The 18,420-nt window shown below is 47.1% G+C and overlaps 1 protein-coding gene across 1 annotated transcript; it reads left to right on the top strand.

Moving 5' to 3' along the window:
• On the top strand, positions 1,866-12,994 carry LOC102182532 (carcinoembryonic antigen-related cell adhesion molecule 6-like). The gene is made up of 4 exons (XM_018063183.1): positions 1,866-2,528; positions 5,249-5,276; positions 5,672-5,950; positions 12,876-12,994. Exons 1-4 carry the CDS (start codon positions 1,935-1,937, stop codon positions 12,980-12,982), a joined length of 1,008 nt encoding a protein of 335 aa, XP_017918672.1. The 5' UTR covers positions 1,866-1,934; the 3' UTR covers positions 12,983-12,994.

Raw genomic sequence — 18,420 nt, 5'->3', positions numbered from 1 at the left:
CTGACAGACCCCAGACCAGAACACGGCAGAGGCCGACACTGGGGGGTGGGTGGGCCTCTCAGTTGACTTGTCACCATCAGCCTTGCTATTGAAAGTGTGCCGCACCGTCCAGTATGGCCAGCACCAACTGAGAACTTGTTAGATGCAGACTCTCAGGTCCACCCCACATCTGCTGAGTCAGGCTCTGCATTTGAATAGGCTCTGCAGACCCTCCTTGTGCATAGAAGTTGGGGAGAGGCTGCCCCGCCCCATATTATGAAGTCTCAGCCAGGCTGGGGAAGCACATGACCTGAGCGGCTGCTAAGACATTTCAAAGGTGTCACCTGGGGGTTTGCAGTCTTCATGAGGCGCCACAGGTGACTCCCATGCATCGTGGGGATGACGTCCCTGTGATAGAAGTTCCTGATGCGCCTCCCCTGCCAGGCTCCTGCTCTGAAGGGAAAAGCCAGAAGGGGATGAAGGAGGGCTGTGGAGGAGGCTGAGTGTGCGTCTGGTCCAGAGGAGTGGGGACCCCGGAACTGGACACCCCAGGTTTGTGCTTGTCCACACAAGTGTGTGTGTAGGGGTGTGAGTATAGGGGTGTGTATATTGGGTGTGTGTGCAGGGGTGTGTGTAGATGTGTGTTTGTACGTGTGTGTGTATAGGTGTGTGGAGTGTGTGTGTGTAGGATTGTGTGTAGGAATGTGTGTGTAGGTGTGTAGGGGTGTGTGTAGATGTGTGTGTGTGTGTGTGTGTGTGTGTGTAGATGGACAATCACTGCTCTAGAAGGCAGAGGACTCAGCAGAGTTAGGGAACAGAAATACAGACAGAGGGGGGAAGGGGGGAGGAGGAGAGGGGAGGCAGGGGGGGCCCCCCGGGCCACGTGACCCAGCGAAGTGCTTCTGCCCCCGGAGGAAGCCCAGCACACAGGGGAAAGGACAGCAGAGCTCACACAAGGACTGCAGGGTTTCTGAGCGTTTCTGGACCAGAAGTTCTCCTCACAGAGAGAGGGACACAGCAGACCACAGGCACCATGGAGCCCCCGTCAGGCCCTGCAAGCAGGCGGCATGTCCCCTGGAGCAGGCTCCTGCTGGCAGGTGAGGGGGACAGTTTTCAGGGAGGGGGTGGAGACTGGAGAATGAGAGCCTGGCTGGTCCCTGGGGGAGATGAGGCTCTGAGAGGGGACAGGGGGTTCTGTTCAGACCTGAGGGCAGAGGGCAGCGGAACAGGGGAGGGAGGGGGCTCGGCCACAGGAGATTCTGCATGAGCTAGAGCTGGCGAGGGGCAGGAGGACTCAACTGCTGTAGGTTTTATCAGTTATTCTTCACTGAGCAGTTTGTTGAAAACTGATGACGATAATAACAATTTATGTCTGGGTGTTACTCCAGAAACAACACACCAGGACACTAAACAACACCCTTCCCTACAACTCTTAAAAGTTGACAAACACCAGGCTGTAGAGGTTCCTTCACCAGGAATTTGGGTACAAGAAAATCGGACAAGCCCCTGCCCTCACAGAGCCATGCTCTGTGGGGAGGAAGACGCACAAGCAGAGAGATGGAGAGTGTGCTGGCAGGTGCTACAGGTGTCATGCAGGAACCCAAGCAGGGGAGGGTCAGCAGTGAGCACGGAGGGTCTTTACAGCAGCTGGTCTGGGTGAGGGGCATCTCCCAAGAGGCCCTGAGTATGAGCAGGCGTGTGAGGGCAGCGAGGGAGTGAGCCAGGGCACAGCTGGGGAAGCAGAGGAAAAAACAAGCCCAGGGGCGCTGAAGTGACGGGGGTCATGCTGCTGACCTTGAACCAACAGGACATATACATACACGCACACACATGCACACACACGCACACACACACACACAGTATAAAAACACACACCAAGGCTGAGGGATGAAGAGACCTACTCAGAACCCAGGGCACCATTTCCCCATCCCCCACACAGGTCAGAATATTAACTGATGTCTCTCCCTTCCCTCCTAGTCTCACTCTTATCCTTCTGGACCCTGCCCACCACTGCCCGCCTCGCTGTTGAAACGGTGCCCCCACTTGTTGCAGAAGGGTCGGTCGCCGTTTTTAACATCCTTGAAAAGGAAGGGCTTATCATCGGCTATGGCTGGTTCAGAGGGAACAGGGTAGATCAACAAGCTGCAATTGAAGGCTACCAAGTAATTGAAAATTCACATACACCTGGGCCTGCAAACACTGGTCGAGAGACAATAAAACCCAATGGCTCCCTGATAATCCAGTCTGTCAGGAAGCAAGACGCAGGAACCTACACCGTGATCACTGTAAAGGCTGATTTAACTAATGTTTCGGCTTCTGGACAGCTCCAAGTATACAGTGAGTGCTTCCTCTCTGACCTCGGGATGCTGAAAGGGGCGGTTGAATTCTGCTTTGACAGACCCGGATGGCGCCTCCATCTCCCTCTACATTATGTCCCGTGTTGGGGTTTGAACGTTCAGTGCAGGGCACACACTGTGGAGACAAACTCCAAAGGGTCCGACTTCCACTCTGGGGATCTGGGCCCTGCAGACACTGCAGAAAGGAGGCCGGTCTGACGGGAGGGGCTCAGCAGAGGGAGAGCACTCTCAGTCCAGCCCCCCGGCTCCCTCCCTGCGACCACGACCCTGAGGAAGAGCCTGCAGGACCAGCAGGGCCCTGAGGGACCCTGACAGAGCAGCTCAGACCCACGGGGAAGCCCCTCCCAGACCTCGTCCCAGGGTCCCGGCTCCAGCGACCGTGGGGAACCTGTGCCGCTGGTGGGTGTTGGCCTCCCAGGCAGGGCTGACTGGGGCGGATGATTCCCCAGATCCCTGAGGCCAAGGTTTCTCAGCAGGTCACTGGCCAGGGCTCAGTCCCAAGAGCCGCGTCTGAGCAGGGGTGGAGTCCAGTCCTTCCCCTGAGACTCAGCATGGAGAGCAGGTTAGGCCGGGTCCCAGTGCCCTTAGCCAACCCCCTGGGGGTCAGAGGAGACTCCAGAGGAAGGTCAGCATCCCCACGAAGGACCAGAGGAGAGAAGACGCTCCAGCAGCTCCTCACTCCGCAGCGGGCAGCTCAGGGAGCCCTCTCCTGTGGACGCAAATAATAGTAAACAGTTTATTTGGCGACTCTTCTATGTTCAGTTTTAGATAATTAATTATGAATGATTTGGGCTTCCCAGGTGGTGATAGTGGTAAAGAAACGAGCTGCAATATAGGAGACGCAGGTCTAATCCCTGGGTCGGGAAGATCCCCTGGAGAAGGAAATGGCAACTCACTGCAGTATTCTTGCCTGGAGAACCCCATGGACAGAGGAGCCTGGTGGGCTACAGTCCATGGGGTCGCACAGAGTAGGGCAGGATTGAAACGACTTAGCACAGTACAGTAGTACAGTACTATGCGCAGCTTTAGGTCATTGATTATGAATGACTTAAGGACATTTCAGTACACCGACAGTCCAGAGATAATTTACCATTTATCCTATTGTATGGAAAAGAAAGTGAGGTATAGGGGGATACAATCAGTGAATCAGAGCTCTTCACACAGAACATAACTGGCCAATCAGGGTCAGGCCAGCAGCACAGCTCCACCTCTCCTCCATCCCGGGGGCCTTCCTATAATATCTAGGAATGCAGCAGCCAGCTGTTGGTTCAGATCCTTTCTCTTTGGGCATGCCCAACTCAGAGGGAGAGTGACCTGAGAAGTAAAAGGATACAGAGAAATAATTCTGAATAAACAGAATCATTATTTCTCTGTATTCTACAACTAAATTACCTGCATCAACCATCAAGTCAGGGACAGGAATGTCCAGGCCTCCCCTCCTTAGGTAGCCGATGGACAAGCTCCTTGCACTGAGTGAACCAGATATCATGTACTTGCTGGTTACTGGAGGTGCTGGGTGTCACTCCCACTGGAGTAAAATGGAAAGGACTCAGTTCCTCACTCCCCAGTCTATACCTGCAGCCAGCGCAGGGCCTGACAGGCAACGGGCTCTCAGTGTCTCTTTGGGGAGGGAAGGGTGGAAGGAATAAGGACAGATGAATGATCTGTGATCTCTTCAGGCACTGGAATCTGGATGCAGAGTCCTAGGAGGCTCTGGCCACGCCTGCCTCCTGTCTCTCCAGGGAGGGGAGCCGTGTTTTATACCCTGATCACCTTCCCCTAAAGCGCACTGGGAGCCGAGTCTCATGGTGACTGTGGGGCTGCTCCGCCGTGCGAGGGTTTCCAGGAGTGGGGGACAGGGGTCCTGCTTCTGGGCAGTGGTGGGGCTCTTGCACCTCTGGATGTTTGAAGTCACTTGAAACCCCCACTTTGAAGTCGCTTGTAAATGGACATTTCTCGCTCCCTGCTCTTCCTGTCTCTCACCTTCTTTCTCCTTCATTCCGTCAAGGACTGGCCCTGCTCTGCACAGCTTCCCTGCCCTTAGATGCAAACGTGTGCTCAGTCACTTCTAACTCTTTGCAACCCCGTGGAATGTAGCCCGCCAGGCTCTTCTGTCCATGGGGTTCTCTAGGCACAAATACTGGAGCAGGTTGCCATTTCGTTCTCCAGGGAATCTTCCTGACCCACGAATCGAACTCACATCTCTTGTCTCCTGAATTGGCAGGCAGGTTCTTTACCAGCTGGGCCATCGGGGAAGCCCCCACCCCCTGCCCTTAAGCCTTCCACAGATATTTCCCTAATTGACTGACTTCCCTGTTCCCAGCCTGGCTTGTGGCCGGGCGCACCCTCCCAGGTGATAGTAAAGGACTCAGCAATCTGGGAGCAGCAGCCTCTGTGGGGCTCCAACACGAGCCACTTTCCCCAGGTCGCCAGGAAAATGAGCTTCAGCTGTCGTCATCTTGTGATGGGAGTAACTCATTAATGTCTCAGATGCAGAGTGATGGAAAACGAGGGGCGGTTATGGTTGGAAATCTTTCCAACAAGATTGTACCAAGCTCAGAGGGTCACTGTCACTATATACATCTAGACCAGGAGACTGGACATGGTCATCCTCATTCCCTAATAAATTATTTTGTTGTTGTTGCTTAGTTGCTCAGTCAGGTCTGACTCTCTGACTCCATCGACAATAACCCGCCAGGCTCCTCTGTCCATGGGATTTCCCGGGCAAGAACACTGGAGTGGGTTGCCATGCCCTTCTCCACGGGATCTTCTCCACCCAGGGATCTAACCCACATTGCCTGCGTTGGCAGGCAGATCTTTTACCTCTGAGCCTCCGGGAAAGCCAGTAATAAATTTTTTAAAGAGAAGTAATTGCCTTTCCTGCTCTGTGTAAAGTTCCCTTGGCCCCACAGATACACAGGGGTGGCAAAACTGTCTTCCGTAACATACACAGAAGCGTATATAACAAATGAGACCTGAAACTTTTTAGAACCAAAGGAAGTTCTAGGAAAGGATCCATCAAAGTTCACAGGAAGAGTTTCACTTCAGGCTGAGGATGCTGTACACATGGATTGAGAAGGCACTACAGAGATGTCTAATGGAAAGGTCAGGGTCATCCAGGTATTATTGGGGTGAGGGAGGAAAGGGAGCCTTCTCCTCACACATCCTCTCTTGAAGCGAGACCCACAGCCTTGTTCACAGGCTCAGGGTCCTCCTTGGGGTCACCTTCACAGAGCTCACTAGGCCCCGGCAGTGGGTAAGACACCCGAGGAAGGAGCTTGGCCCCAGGCCGCTGACCTAGCCTCAGTCAGCCACCTCCTTCATTCTCTCCACAGGCCCGCTGCGGCAGCCCTCCATCCAAGTCAACGACCCCATGGTCAGGGAAAAAGGAAACAGGGTGGTCATTACCTGTGTCACAAATGAAACGGGCATCAGCATCAAGTGGATCTTCAATAAGCAGCAACTAAAAGCCGCAAAGAACATCTTCCTGTCCAAGGACAGCAAGAACCTCACCATAGACCCCATCAAGAAGGAAAATGCCGGGGAATATCAGTGTGAGATCTTCAACATAGGCACTTCCAACAGAAGTGAGATCTTTGAGCTGAAGGTGAAAGGTAAGTGACCGCTTGCCCCATGCTCCCTCTTCCCAAGAGGATGGCTCCACCTACAGGGTGCACAGTGGATCAAGGTCACAGCAGGCAGACTATCAGTGAGGAGACTATTACAATAAAAAGATGGCAAAATCTTAATAGCTCCATCTCTGAAAAGAAAAGGTGGGGGGCTTCCCTGGTGGCTCAGAGGATGAAGAGTCTTCCTGCAATGTAGGAGATCCGAGTTGGTCCCTGAAAGTTGGGAAGATTCCCCTGGAGAAGGGAGTGACTACCCACTCCAATATTCTTGCCTAGAGAATTCCATGGACAGAGGAGCTTGGTGGGCTACAGTCCATGGGGTCGCAAAGAGTTGGATACAACTGGATGACTAACACGCACACACACACACACACACACACACACACACACAGAAAAAAAAATACAGTAAGTTTCTAATCCTGGGGCTGGCATTTACTCTGTGACCTTGCACAAGATTTTTTTTTTCTGGTACACTATATGGTAAAAAAAAAAAAAAAGTAAGATTTATCATGTAAATAATTTTGGAGTTTATAGCTCAGTGGCATTAAGTAAGTCCATAAGTAAGTTTTGCAGTTGTTACCCACATATATCCAGTAACACCTTGGTGAGTATTGTCATCTAGGCAACATTAAGTCTTCTAGACCATAAACACTTTTCATTTATTCATGTCTTTAATTTCTTATTCTATGTTTCCCTTCGAAAAAAAATGTGTTTAGTTTCTCTTGTACAAGTCTGTCAGCTCCAAAATTCCTAAATTTTATTCTTACTGCTGCTGTTATAAGTGGAATTTATTTTTATAGAAATGATGGTTAGATACTATGATTCAGGTAGCAATTCCTTAACTGTATGCATATTGTCAGGTCCAGAGGCCTCTGCCATTTTTGTCAAGGGGAGTGAGTGTTAGCCTTATCTCCTTCGTACAACATATACAGAGAAGTTTTTAACTTTTCTTTTCATGTTGTTCACTGTTCATATATAGAAATACAGCTGCATTTATGTGTTGGTTTCATATCCTGCAGCTCTATCAAATTTGTTTATTAGACCTAACAGTTTTTCGTGAAATTTTTAGGGTTTTGTTAATATATAAGGCCACATCCTCTGCAAATAGTTAATTTTGCTTCTTAATTTACAATTTCAGTATCTTTTCTATTTTCTTTGGCACCAAATTGGTCCATTACTTTTTAAAAAGTTATTTTTTGTAATTCACAAAGTTTTATTAGAATTAAATGAGATACCTGATATACGTTCTTAATGCAATGGGCACTGTTTTATTAATTAATTTTTAAAATAATTGTTTTACTTATTTTTGGCCAGGCTGGGTCTTTGTAGCTGTGTGGGCTTTTTCGCACAGGCTTAATTACTCCATTGCATATGAGATCTTCTCAGACTGGGGTGGAACCCGTGTCTCCTGCATTGGCAGGCGGACTCTTTACCACTGAGCCACCAGGGAAGCCCTGTCTGTTACTTTTAATATTGTTTTGAATAGAAGTGGCAAAAGCAGGCATCCTTATCTTGTTCTTGATCTTAGAGGGAAAACTTTCAGTCTTTCACACTTAGAATGGTGTTAGGTGCGGGTTTTAATATACAGCCTCTATAACACTGGAGCTTCCCAGGTAGCACTAGTAGTAAAGAACCTGTCTGCCAAGGCAGGAAATGTAAGAGACGCAGGTTCAATCCCTGGATCAGGGAGATTCTCCTGGAGAAGGGCATGTCAATCCACTCTAGTATTCTTGCCTGGAGAAGTCCATGGACAGAGGAGCCTGGCAGGCTCCAGTCCATGGGGTCACAATCTTTGTGATTCCACTTTGGTAGCATCTGTGTTTCTAGGAATTTGTCCATTTTACCGAAGTTATGCAATTTGTTGGCATACAATTATTCATAATACTCCTATAACTCATTATTTCTTGAGAATTAGTAGCAATGTCCCCACTTTCCTTGCTGATTTTAGTAATCTGAATCTTCCCGGTTTTTCTTGATCAGTCTAGTTAACGTTTTGTCAGAATTGTTCATCTTTTCCCCCCAATTATTTATTTACTGTGCCGTGTTGGGCCTTCATTCCTGTGCTGGTTTTTCTCTAGCTGCGGTGAGTGGGGTTTACTCTCTAGTTGCAGCGCACGGGAGTCTCACTGCGGTGGCTTCTCTTGTTCTGGAGAATGGGCTCTAGGGCCTACGGACTTGAGTAGTTGCAGCCCATGGGCTCAGTAGTTGCAACTCCCTGGCTCTCGAGCACAGGCTCAGTAGTTGTGGAGCACAGACTCAGCTGCTCTGCGGTGTGTGGGATCTTCCCAGATCAAGGGTCAAACCCATGTCTCCTGAATTGGCAGACAAATTCTTTACCACTGAGCCACCAGGGAAGCCTTTCTTATTCTTTTTTGAAGAACCAGTTTCTCGTTTTATTTCTCTATTACTTTTCTATTCTCTATTTTATTTGTCTCCACTCTAATGGTTATTATGTCTTTCCTTCTGCTAGCTTAGGGTATGGTTTGTTCTTCTTTTGCTAGTTCCTTCAGCTGTAACGTTTGGTTGTGAATTTGAGATCTTTCTTCTTTTTTAAGGTAACCATTTACAATTATAAATTCTTGCATGAGATTCTTAACTTCACTGAGCCTCAGAGTCCTCAACTGAAATCATACTAAGGTCTCTGCTTCATGTCATTGTTTCAAAGATTTAACATACTATTCAGTTGAACCCTTAGTAAAATGCCGCACGCTGAGGAAATGTTCAATGACTGTTAGATGCTATTATTACTATTACTACCATTGGGCTCTATAAAATCAGGTATTCCTACCGTCAAGGACTACACTAGATCCACCTCTTATTAGTTATATGACTTTGGGTACCTTCTTTTTTTTTTTATCATCACTGGAAGTCTCGGGTTTTTCATCTGTTAAGTGGAAATAATGTTGACCTGCACTCAATATGCCAGCAAACCGGGAAAACTCAGCAGTGGCCATAGGACTGGAAAAGGTCAGTTTTCATTCCAATCCCAAAGAAAGGCAGTGCCAAAGAATGTTCACACTACCATATAATTGCACTCATCTCACACGCTAGCAAAGTAATGCTCAAAATTCTCCAAGCCAGGCTTCAACAGTATGTGAGCTATGAAATTCTAGATGTTCAAGCAGGGTTTAGAAAAGACAGAGGAACCAGAGATCAAATTGCCAAAATCCACTGAATCACAGAAAAAGCAAGAGAATTCCAGAAAAACATCTACTTCTGCTCTATTGGTTACACAAAAGCCTTTGACTGTGTGGATCACAACAAACTGTGGAAAATTCTTAAGTGGTGGGAATACCAGACCACCTTACCTACCTCCTGAGAAATCTGTATGCAGGTCAAGAAGCAACAGTTAGAACCAGACGTGGAACAACAGACTGGTTCCAAATTGGGAAAGGAGTATGTCAAGGCTGTATACTGTCACCCTGTTCATTTAACTTATATACAGAGTACATCATGTGAAATGCCAGGCTGGATGAAGCATCAGCTGGAATCAAGATTGCCGGGAGAAATATCAATAACCTCAGATACACAGATGATACCACCCTTATGGCAGAAAGTGAAGAGGAACTAAAGAGCCTCTTGATGAAAGTGAAAGAGGAGAATGAAAAAGCTGGCTTAAAACACAACATTCAAAAAACGAAGATCATGGCATCTGGTCCCATCACTTGATGGCAAATAGATGGGGAAACAGTGGAAGCAGTGACAGACTTTATTTTCTTGGGCTCCAAAATCACTGCAGATGGTGACTGCAGCCATGAAATTAAAAGACACTTGCTCCTTGGAAGAAAAGATATGACCAACCTAGATAGCATATTATAAAACAGAGACAAACAAAGGTCCATCTAGTCAAAGCTATGGTTTTTCCAGCAGTCATGTATGGATGTGAGAGTTGGGCTATAAAGAAAGCTGAGTGCCAAAGAATAGATGGTTTTGAACTGTGGTGTTGGAGAAGACTCTTGAGAATCCCTTGGACTGCAAGGAGATCCAACCAGTCAATCCTAAAGGAAATCAGTCCTGAATATTCATTAGGACTGATGCTGAAGCTGAAACTCCAATACTTTGGCCACCTGATTTGAAGAACTGACTCATTTGAAAAGACCCTGATGCTGGGAAAGATTGAAGGCAGGAGAAGGGGACGACAGAGGATGAGATGGTTGGATGGCATCACCGACTCAATGGACATGAGTTTGAACAAGCTCTGGGAGTTGGTAATGGACAGGAAAGCCTGGTGTGCTGTAGACCATGGGGTCGCAAAGAGTCAGACACGACTGAACTGAACTGAATGTTGACCTGGCAGGGTTATTATATGAATCATACGTGATATGTGTAAAGTATATAGCAGAGAGTCTGTCATATAATAAGTACCTCATAACAATAGCTAACATCAGCATTCATCTTCAGATTTGAGTTGACTAGTGAGGAAAACAGGAATAAAAAACAAAGTGATGCAAAAAATATTACATATTGGAAGGGAGGGAAAGAATAAAACAAAAGACTCATAGGAACATGTTCCTGACTAAATATGGGAGAGGGAACAAAAAAAGGATTTGACTGCAAGTTTTCTTGTCTGGTGTACTTTTCATCCTTGAGATGCAGCCAAGATGGGACTAGACATAGAAGATATTTACTGGGAGAATGCCTGTTTAGGAAAGTGGGGCAGGCGTGGGAGGAGCCTGGGAAGGTCCTCAGACCACAAGGCATATCTGCCCCAAGTGAAAAAGAAAGAGAAGGAAGGAAGTTTTAGGCTGCAGTGCAGTTTTAAAGAGTGTCTGCAAAGCTGATGGGGAGTCCTTGAGCTAAAGTCACCCATGGAGGAAGATCATTTCTCATCAGTTCAATTCAGTCGCTGGAACTGGAATTAAATCACCTCCACTAGCTTTGCTTGTAGTCATGCTTCCTAAAGCCCACTTGACTTTGCATTCCAGGATGTCTGGCTCTAGGTGAGTGCTCACACCATTGTGGTTATCTGGGTCATGAAGATTTTTTTTGTATGGTTCTTCTGTGTATTCTTGCCACCTCTTCTTAATATCTTCTGCTTCTGTTAGGTTCATACCATTTCTGTCCTTTATTGTGCCAATCTTTGCATGAAATGTTCCCTTGGTATCTCTAACTTCCTTGAAGAGATGTCTAGTCTTTCCCATTTGATTTTTTTCCTCTATTTCTTTGCAATGATCACTGAGGAAGGCTTTCTTATCTCTCCTTGTTATTCTTTGGAACTCTGCATTCAGATGGGTATATCTTTCCTTTTATCCTTTGCCTTTGGCTTCTCTACTTTTCTCAGCTATTTGTAAGGCCTCCTCAGCAACCATTTTTCCTTTTCACATTTCTTTTTCTTGAGGATGGTCTTGATCACTGCCTCCTGTACAATGTCACAAACCTCCATCCATAGTTCTTCAGGTACTCTGTCTATCAGATCTAATCCCTTGAATCTGTTTGTCACTTCCACTGTATAATTGTAGGGGATTTTATTTTGGTCATACCTGAATGACCTAGTGGTTTTCCCTACTTTCTTCAATTTAAGTCTTGAGTTTTGCAATAAGGAGTCCATGGTCTGAGCCACAGTCAGCTCCTGGTCTTGTTTTTGCTGACTGTATAGAGCTTCTCCAGGCCAGAATAATGCAGTGGGTAGCCTATCCCTTCTCCAACAGGTCTTCCCAATCCAGGATTCAAACCAGGGTCTCCTGCATTGCAGGGAGATGAGCTACCAGGGAAGGCCCTATCATTTCTCATAGGATTATTGAATTCACATCCTTACTGGGAGCCAGTGTGAAGGGTGTTCTCTGTGCGAAGGGGCAGTAAATTCAGAGGGCTTTCCATCAATAAATGCCCACCACGAGACACCTGAGAGGCACATATTCATAGCTGTCACACTTGGTACCCAGAGAAAGATGCAGTCATGAAAAGGTGGGAAGTGATGTGTGGGCTGTAAGGTATAGTTCGGGCCGAGGCAGAAAAAGGAAAGACAACCTCAACAGAAGTAGGTTACCTTTATTCAGGCAAGGAGGGGCGACAGTCAGCCTAACGACCAGGCTGAGCGCGGAGAGGGATCAGGGAGGCTCCATATTTATGGGAGGTTTGTGGAAGCGATAAGGGAAACATTAATCAGGTGGGATGTTTTGGGTATTCTTTAGTTGAGATGACATTTGTAGTTGGGCAGGGGGTGATAAGTCTTCTGGGCAGGTGTAGGGGGTAGAAGGTTTCTGGACAGGGGGTGATAAGTCCCAGATAGATGCAGCTGGCCTGGAGCATCAGAGTGGGACCTAAATTTCTGTTTTGTTTTCTCCGAAGTTAGATGATTCAGCAAGGGCCTTTGAAACTGTTGGTTTTTTTTCTAGGCCCAAAAGACTCATTTATGGACTAGTCACTCAGTCATGTCTGACTCTTTGCGATCCCATGGACTGTAGCCCCCCAGGCTCCTCTGTCCATAGAATTCTCCAGGCAAAAATACTAGAGTGGGTTGCCATTTCCTCCTCCAGGGGATCTTCCTGACCCAGGGATCAAACCCACATCTCCTACATTGCAGGCAGATTCTTTACCATCTGAGCCACCAGGGAAGCCCCAGGAAAAGGTGGGAAGTTATAACATACAAAACCATGAAAAGGTGGGAAATAGTTACATACAAAAATAACCATCAGTCCTTCTTACATCTCCAAAGCCTTTGGAAATATATGTGCAGAAAAGGCCAGACTGGAACTGAGGCAGCTCTGGTCACCAACCTGGAAATATATGGAGAGAGAAAAAAAATCACAAGGATCTCGTCACCTAATCACCACACAACAGCTCTCCCACAGAAAATTGATTTTGCAGGCACAAGTAGAGACTACTCAATGTTGACAGCTCTTGCGTAGAGCACCTCCCACTGTAAAATGATGTCACTTTCATTCATTGTATTCTTTTCTTTCCATGACAGACTCTTGGTTTGACCTCACAACTGGTACCATTGTCGGCATCATGATTGGAATCTTGGTTGGTCTGGCTGTGATAGGAGCCCTGATGTATTTTCTTTTTTTCAAATAAACTGTAGGGTAGGCCGCCTCTCCTCTTGTTCTGCTTTCTCCGAGGCTGACTGCCCTGCTTGGGAGAGGGAAGGAGACTTCATCTCCATCTCTGGCCTGGATCTGCTCCTCAGTCTTCCTAAAGCCCTGCTTCTCGGCACTGATTTTTATGGGTCTCCTCTTCCCTGTTCTTCATGCCTCCTGTACCCGCCTCTCTTTTGGACATGGCTGTTCCCACCCACATCTGATTTAGAGGAGTGTCAACTAGAAAAGGTGAACAACGTGAGAGCTGTGAGTTAGGTTTCATTGGGGGCAAAATGAGGACTGCAGCCCGGGAGGCAGCGCCTCAGATAGCTCTGATAGTCTGCTCTGAAGAGGCAGTCGGGGAAGGTCAATATATAAGATTTTGTTGAAGGGGGAGTTCAAGGCAATTAAGTGCTCACGTTATAAGAGGTTTTCTGCTAGACACGAGGAGGTGATGTCATCATGATAGGATTTAGTGCTTTTCTAGAGATGAGATGCAAGGATGGGAATCATGAAATCAGTTTCTGAAAATATCCAGCTACCCCACTAGATTCCTCGGAGCACAGAGTGCCTCATGCCCCCCTGAATTCCCTCAGGGGGTGTTGAAGGTCAACAGCTGCAGGAACACAGGGTTCAGTCTCTGCAGAAAGTGAAAGTGTTAGTCGTTCAGTCGTGTCCAACTCTTTGTGACCAAATAGACTATAGCCTGCCAGGCTACTCTGTCTATGGGATTCTCCAGGCAAGGCAACAAAGGAAGCCACCACAATGAGAAGCCCGCACACTGCAATGAAAAGGATCCCCGGCTACCCACGACTAGAGAAAGACTGTTTGCAGCAACAAAGATCTAGCGCAGCCAGAAATGAAACGTTAAAAACCCATTTCTAAAAACATCTATGAACTTTCGGAAGTTGAACAGTCCATGTTAGCAACACCCCAATCAATCAATCAATATGTCATTCCTACCGTAAAGAAGACCTCCAGTTACTTCCCTTCAAAGAGTCACCAGCATCCTCACTTCCCATGCATGAGATAGGTCTGCCTGTTCATGCTTTTCCACATAGGAAAAACACAGTGTGTCCTTAGGCGTGTCTGGTTCTTTCATCCAACATTATGAGAGTCGTCCATCGCATTGTGTGCTGCTGTGCTTAATTCATTCTCATTGCTGTTTCATTGCGTCTGTTGTAGCCACACGTTCTGGGAAACAAACTCACTTAGAAGGACAATGCAGATAGTGGAGTGCAGTCTATTACACCAGCGGGCCCAAGGCAGAGCCTCCTCTTAGCCAAGGACTCTGACCAGTTTTTGTGAAAACCTTATATACCCTAAGCATACATGCCCAAACCCACCTCCCCAAAATTCCCTGACACTAGTCTGAACAATGGAAAAAGAAATATACAATCAAAGTTAACCCATGATTCATATACCTTATCAATAGGCTTGTGGTCATACCCCAATAAGCATAATAGAATGTATGATTCTATTCGGTTACACAGATAATTAGGGGTTTTTTTAGGCGATGGAGAGGCCTGGGGCTCTTCCTTCCGGGGGCCTGGTTTTCCAGTTGGTATGAAGTTTCCATAGATACTAGGCATATAGCTCAAAGTCCACAGTCCAGCCCAAGATGGAGTCCTGCTTTCAAGATAGAGCCTGTTCTGTTTCCTCCTTCATATCCATTGTAGAATTTCATAATCTATCTCTTCTAATGATCACCCAACAGAACGTTAGCAAGCAGAAAAAAATGGGTAATAAAAGCCTTTCTCTGAAGCTAAAAGTTTCAAAGGGATGAAAGCCTGGGATGCTGAGTCACCCCGGACATGGTGAGGGCCTGGCCCATGACGCTGACTTAAACAACCACTGCTGATGCCTTTCGGACTGACAAAGTTGCACAGTCTTCTCTGAACTTTGATGCCCAGGAGTCAAAGAAAGCAACTTCAGGTCCCCCATCTCCAACAGCCACAGAAACAGTTTATGGAGAAGTGAAGAAGAGGAGGGAGGAGGAGGAGAGAAGAAGAGAAACGAAAAGGAGAAGCAATGTAAAAAAGAGGCAGCGCTCGTGACCCTGCGGCTGTCTCAAGGTGCTCATTCCATCATCAGGAGATTCTTTCACCATTAGGGAAAATGGAAGACAGTCTTTCCCCAGCTCTCCTGTAATCCTCTAACAAGGCTCCTCCAGGCTGCCTCGTCACAGCCCTTTCGTTCAGTGTCAACAGATGAAAAGGCACATCCACGAGGAGGTCTGTGGGAAACCCCACCTTCCTGGTCATTGAACACTGGCAAAGAGGACCTTGGGAGACAGTTGTCAGAATCTCTGCCCCTCCCCATTTGCTGACCTAGACCTCACCATTTGCTTATTCAGAGCACACTGGCTGAGTAGTATTCCATTGTATGTATGTCCCACAGCTTCTTTATCCATTCATCTTGTGATGGACACCTAGGTTGCTTCTATGTCTCAGCTATTGTAAACTGTGCTTCCCGCCCCAGTCCTGGCCTATTGGAGTCTAACTTGAATTTGCCACACATTTGCAAGTTATGTCCTTCTCAATGAAATGCCTGTGTCAGAAAAGAAGAGAGAAGAACAGGAAAAGCTTTTCCTAGCTCTTCAAAGTCCAGTAGGAACTCAATATCCACAGGAAATACATATATAATTGAGTTAGGACTGCAAATTCGACAGCTTTGTCCCCTCTCAAGGTTGTCAAAGGTAAACACCTTGATGCTTACCTAGAAGACCACCTGAAGGAAAGTTACAGGGCTCAAAATAGCCTGGAGTTAAAACACCCCTCTGCGTCCTCCCCACCATTCTATGCAAAACAAAGAACTCTGTCACCGAAGGAAAAAGAAAATGGACATTAAGGTTGATTACGCCCAGCTTCCAGTGGGTCCAGCCTCTGGCTGATCTCCAGAATTCCTTGCCCTAGCTGTTTAAGAGATAACTACTCCGAACAACCTTGGAGAACAGGCCCCCTTGAGACAGTAGATTTCCACATATATGCCTATATATACTTAGTCTTTTTTTTTTATAATTTTACTTTACAATACTGTATTGGTTTTGCCATACATCAACATGAATCCGCCACAGGTGTACACGTGTTCCCAATCGTGGACCCCCCTCCCACCTCCCTACCCATACCATCACTCTGGGTCATCCCAGTGCACCAGCCCCAAGCATCCTGTATCCTGGGTTAGTGCAGCAGCTCACTAATCTGACTGCTGCCCCTTCTCGCCTCATTAAAAGTGATCTGTTCCTGTAAAGTGCCAGTCTCGTTCTTTTTCCAAACCTTGCCTTCTCTTAACTCCCTTACCCTACACCACCAGTTCCTTTGGAAAGCTCTTCTTCAGAGATCCTACTGCGTGAGTGTATGCGTGCTCAACTGTGTCCCATTCTTTTGGACTCCATGGACTCTAGCCCGCCAAACTCCTCTGTCCATGGGATTTCCCCCAGGCAAGAACAATGGGGTGGGTTGCCATTTCCTCCTCCAGGGAATTTTCCTGACCCAGGAATTGAACCCGTGTCTCCTTATTGGCAGGAGGATTCTTTACCACTGAGCTACCAGAGAACCTACTGCTGCTGCTAAGTCGCTTCAGTTGTGTCCGACTCTGTGCAACCCCATAGATGGCAGCCCACCAGGCTCCCACATCCCTGGGATTCTCCAGGTTAGAACACTGGAGTGGGTTGCGATTTCCTTCTCCAAGGCATGAAAGTGAAAAGTGAAAGTGAAATTGCTCAGTCGTGTCCGACTCATCGCGACCCCATGGACTGCAGCCTACCAGGCTCTTCCGTCCATGGGATTTTCCAGGCAAGAGTACTGGAGTGGGGTGCCATTGCCTTCTCCGAGACAGAGAACCTAATAGAAGTAACTAAACAACTACTTGTCTAGGTCCATAAGTAATACCTAATTTTTAAAATGCAGGTATGTTTAAAGAACTTCATGGGCTTCATTTCAAGAACTGCCCACAGAGGAAGGGATTATCACTTTGGGGAGGGGGATGGCAGTCAGCTCTTGTTGTTGTTGTTGTTGTTCAGTTGCCCAGTCATGTCCGACTCTTGTGACCCCACAGACTGCAGCATGCCAGGCCTCTCTGTCCCTCACCATCTCCCGAAGTTTGACCAAGTTCATGTCCATTGCATCGGTGATGTCATCCTGCACTCTCATCCTCTGACATGCTCTCCTCCTCCTGCCCTCAATCTTTCCCAGCATCAGGGACTTTTCCAATGAGTCAGCTGTTTGCCAGGAGGGATTGGGGGCAGGAGGAGAAGGGGAAGATAGAGGATGAGATGGCTGGATGGCATCACCGACTTGATGGACGTGAGTTTAAGTGAACTCTGGGAGTTGGTGATGGACAGGGAGGCCTGGTGTGCTGCGATTCATGGGGTTGCAAAGAGTTGGACACAACTGAGCGAATGAACTGAACTGAACTGAACTTGCATCACATGACCAAAATACTAGAATTTCAGCTTCAGCATCTGTCATTCCAACAAGTATTCAGGGTTGATTTCCCTTAAGATTGACTGGTTTGATCTCCTTTCTATCCAAGGAACTCTCAGGAGTCTTCTCCAACACCACAGTTTGAAGGCATGGATTCTTTGGTACTCCGCCTTCTTTATGGTCCAGCTCTCACAACCATACATGACCACTGGGAAGACCGTAGTCTTGACTACATGGATCTTTGTTGGCAAAATCATGTCTCTGCTTTTCAACACGCTGTCTAGGTTTGTTATCACATTCCTGCCAAGAAGCATATGTCTTCTGATTTCATGGCTGCAGTCACCATCTGCAGCAATTTTAGAGCCCAAGAAGAGGAAATCTGTCACTACTTCCACCTTTTCCCCTTCTATCTGCCATGAAGTATTGGGGCCGGATGCCATGGTCTTAATTTTTTTAATATTTCTTTTAAAGCCAGCTCTTTCACTCTCCTTCACCCTTATCAAGAGGCTCTTTAGCTCCTCTTCGCTTTCTGCCATTAGAGTGGTATCTATATCTGAGGTTGCTGATGTCAACAACAACCAGATACAATCTGGTTTTGTCTAGTCAGCTCTTATCATATACAATCTGCTGGGACTAGGGAAAAGACTCAGAAATTTTACCCTCTAGAGATTATTTAAATAATGGCCAAAGAATGTACAATTTAGGTTATTGGTTGGTTTCCCCCCCTTCCTTTTAAGACATTCTGCCATTTTAATTTTTGTAACTGCTTGTTTATGTGAAAGGGGTTCTGTTTAACTTGCTGCATAAGCCAGTCTGACTGCTTTAGAGAAAAGAAGCCACCAAAATCCTGCACGTCCCTCTGGCCAGGAGCTCCCCAAGCCTTCTCTGTGAGGGGCTCGACATAGAAAATAAGAAGCAGCAGTTTTCTACATTCATGCCCAGAAATGGATCCCACTCCCTTTCTAGGCACCTCAGGCCAGTCATCCTGCTCAGTTGCTCAATCATGTCCAAC

The sequence above is a fragment of the Capra hircus genome, chromosome 18 (assembly GCF_001704415.2).
Source record: "Capra hircus breed San Clemente chromosome 18, ASM170441v1, whole genome shotgun sequence".
Lineage (NCBI taxonomy): Eukaryota > Metazoa > Chordata > Mammalia > Artiodactyla > Bovidae > Capra > Capra hircus.
The sequence above is the reverse complement of the archived record's forward strand: the minus strand, read 5'-3'. Positions and strand labels throughout refer to the sequence as shown.

Coding starts and splice junctions, on each gene's coding strand:
- LOC102182532 (XM_018063183.1), top strand. CDS start 1,935: ATGTCTCTCCCTTCCCTCCTAGTCTCACTCTTATCCTTCTGGACCCTG. Junction 2,529..5,248: donor ACACTGCAGAAAGGAGGCCG/GTCTGACGGGAG, acceptor TTGGCCCCACAG/ATACACAGGGGTGGCAAAAC. Junction 5,951..12,875: donor CTTTGAGCTGAAGGTGAAAG/GTAAGTGACCGC, acceptor TTTCCATGACAG/ACTCTTGGTTTGACCTCACA.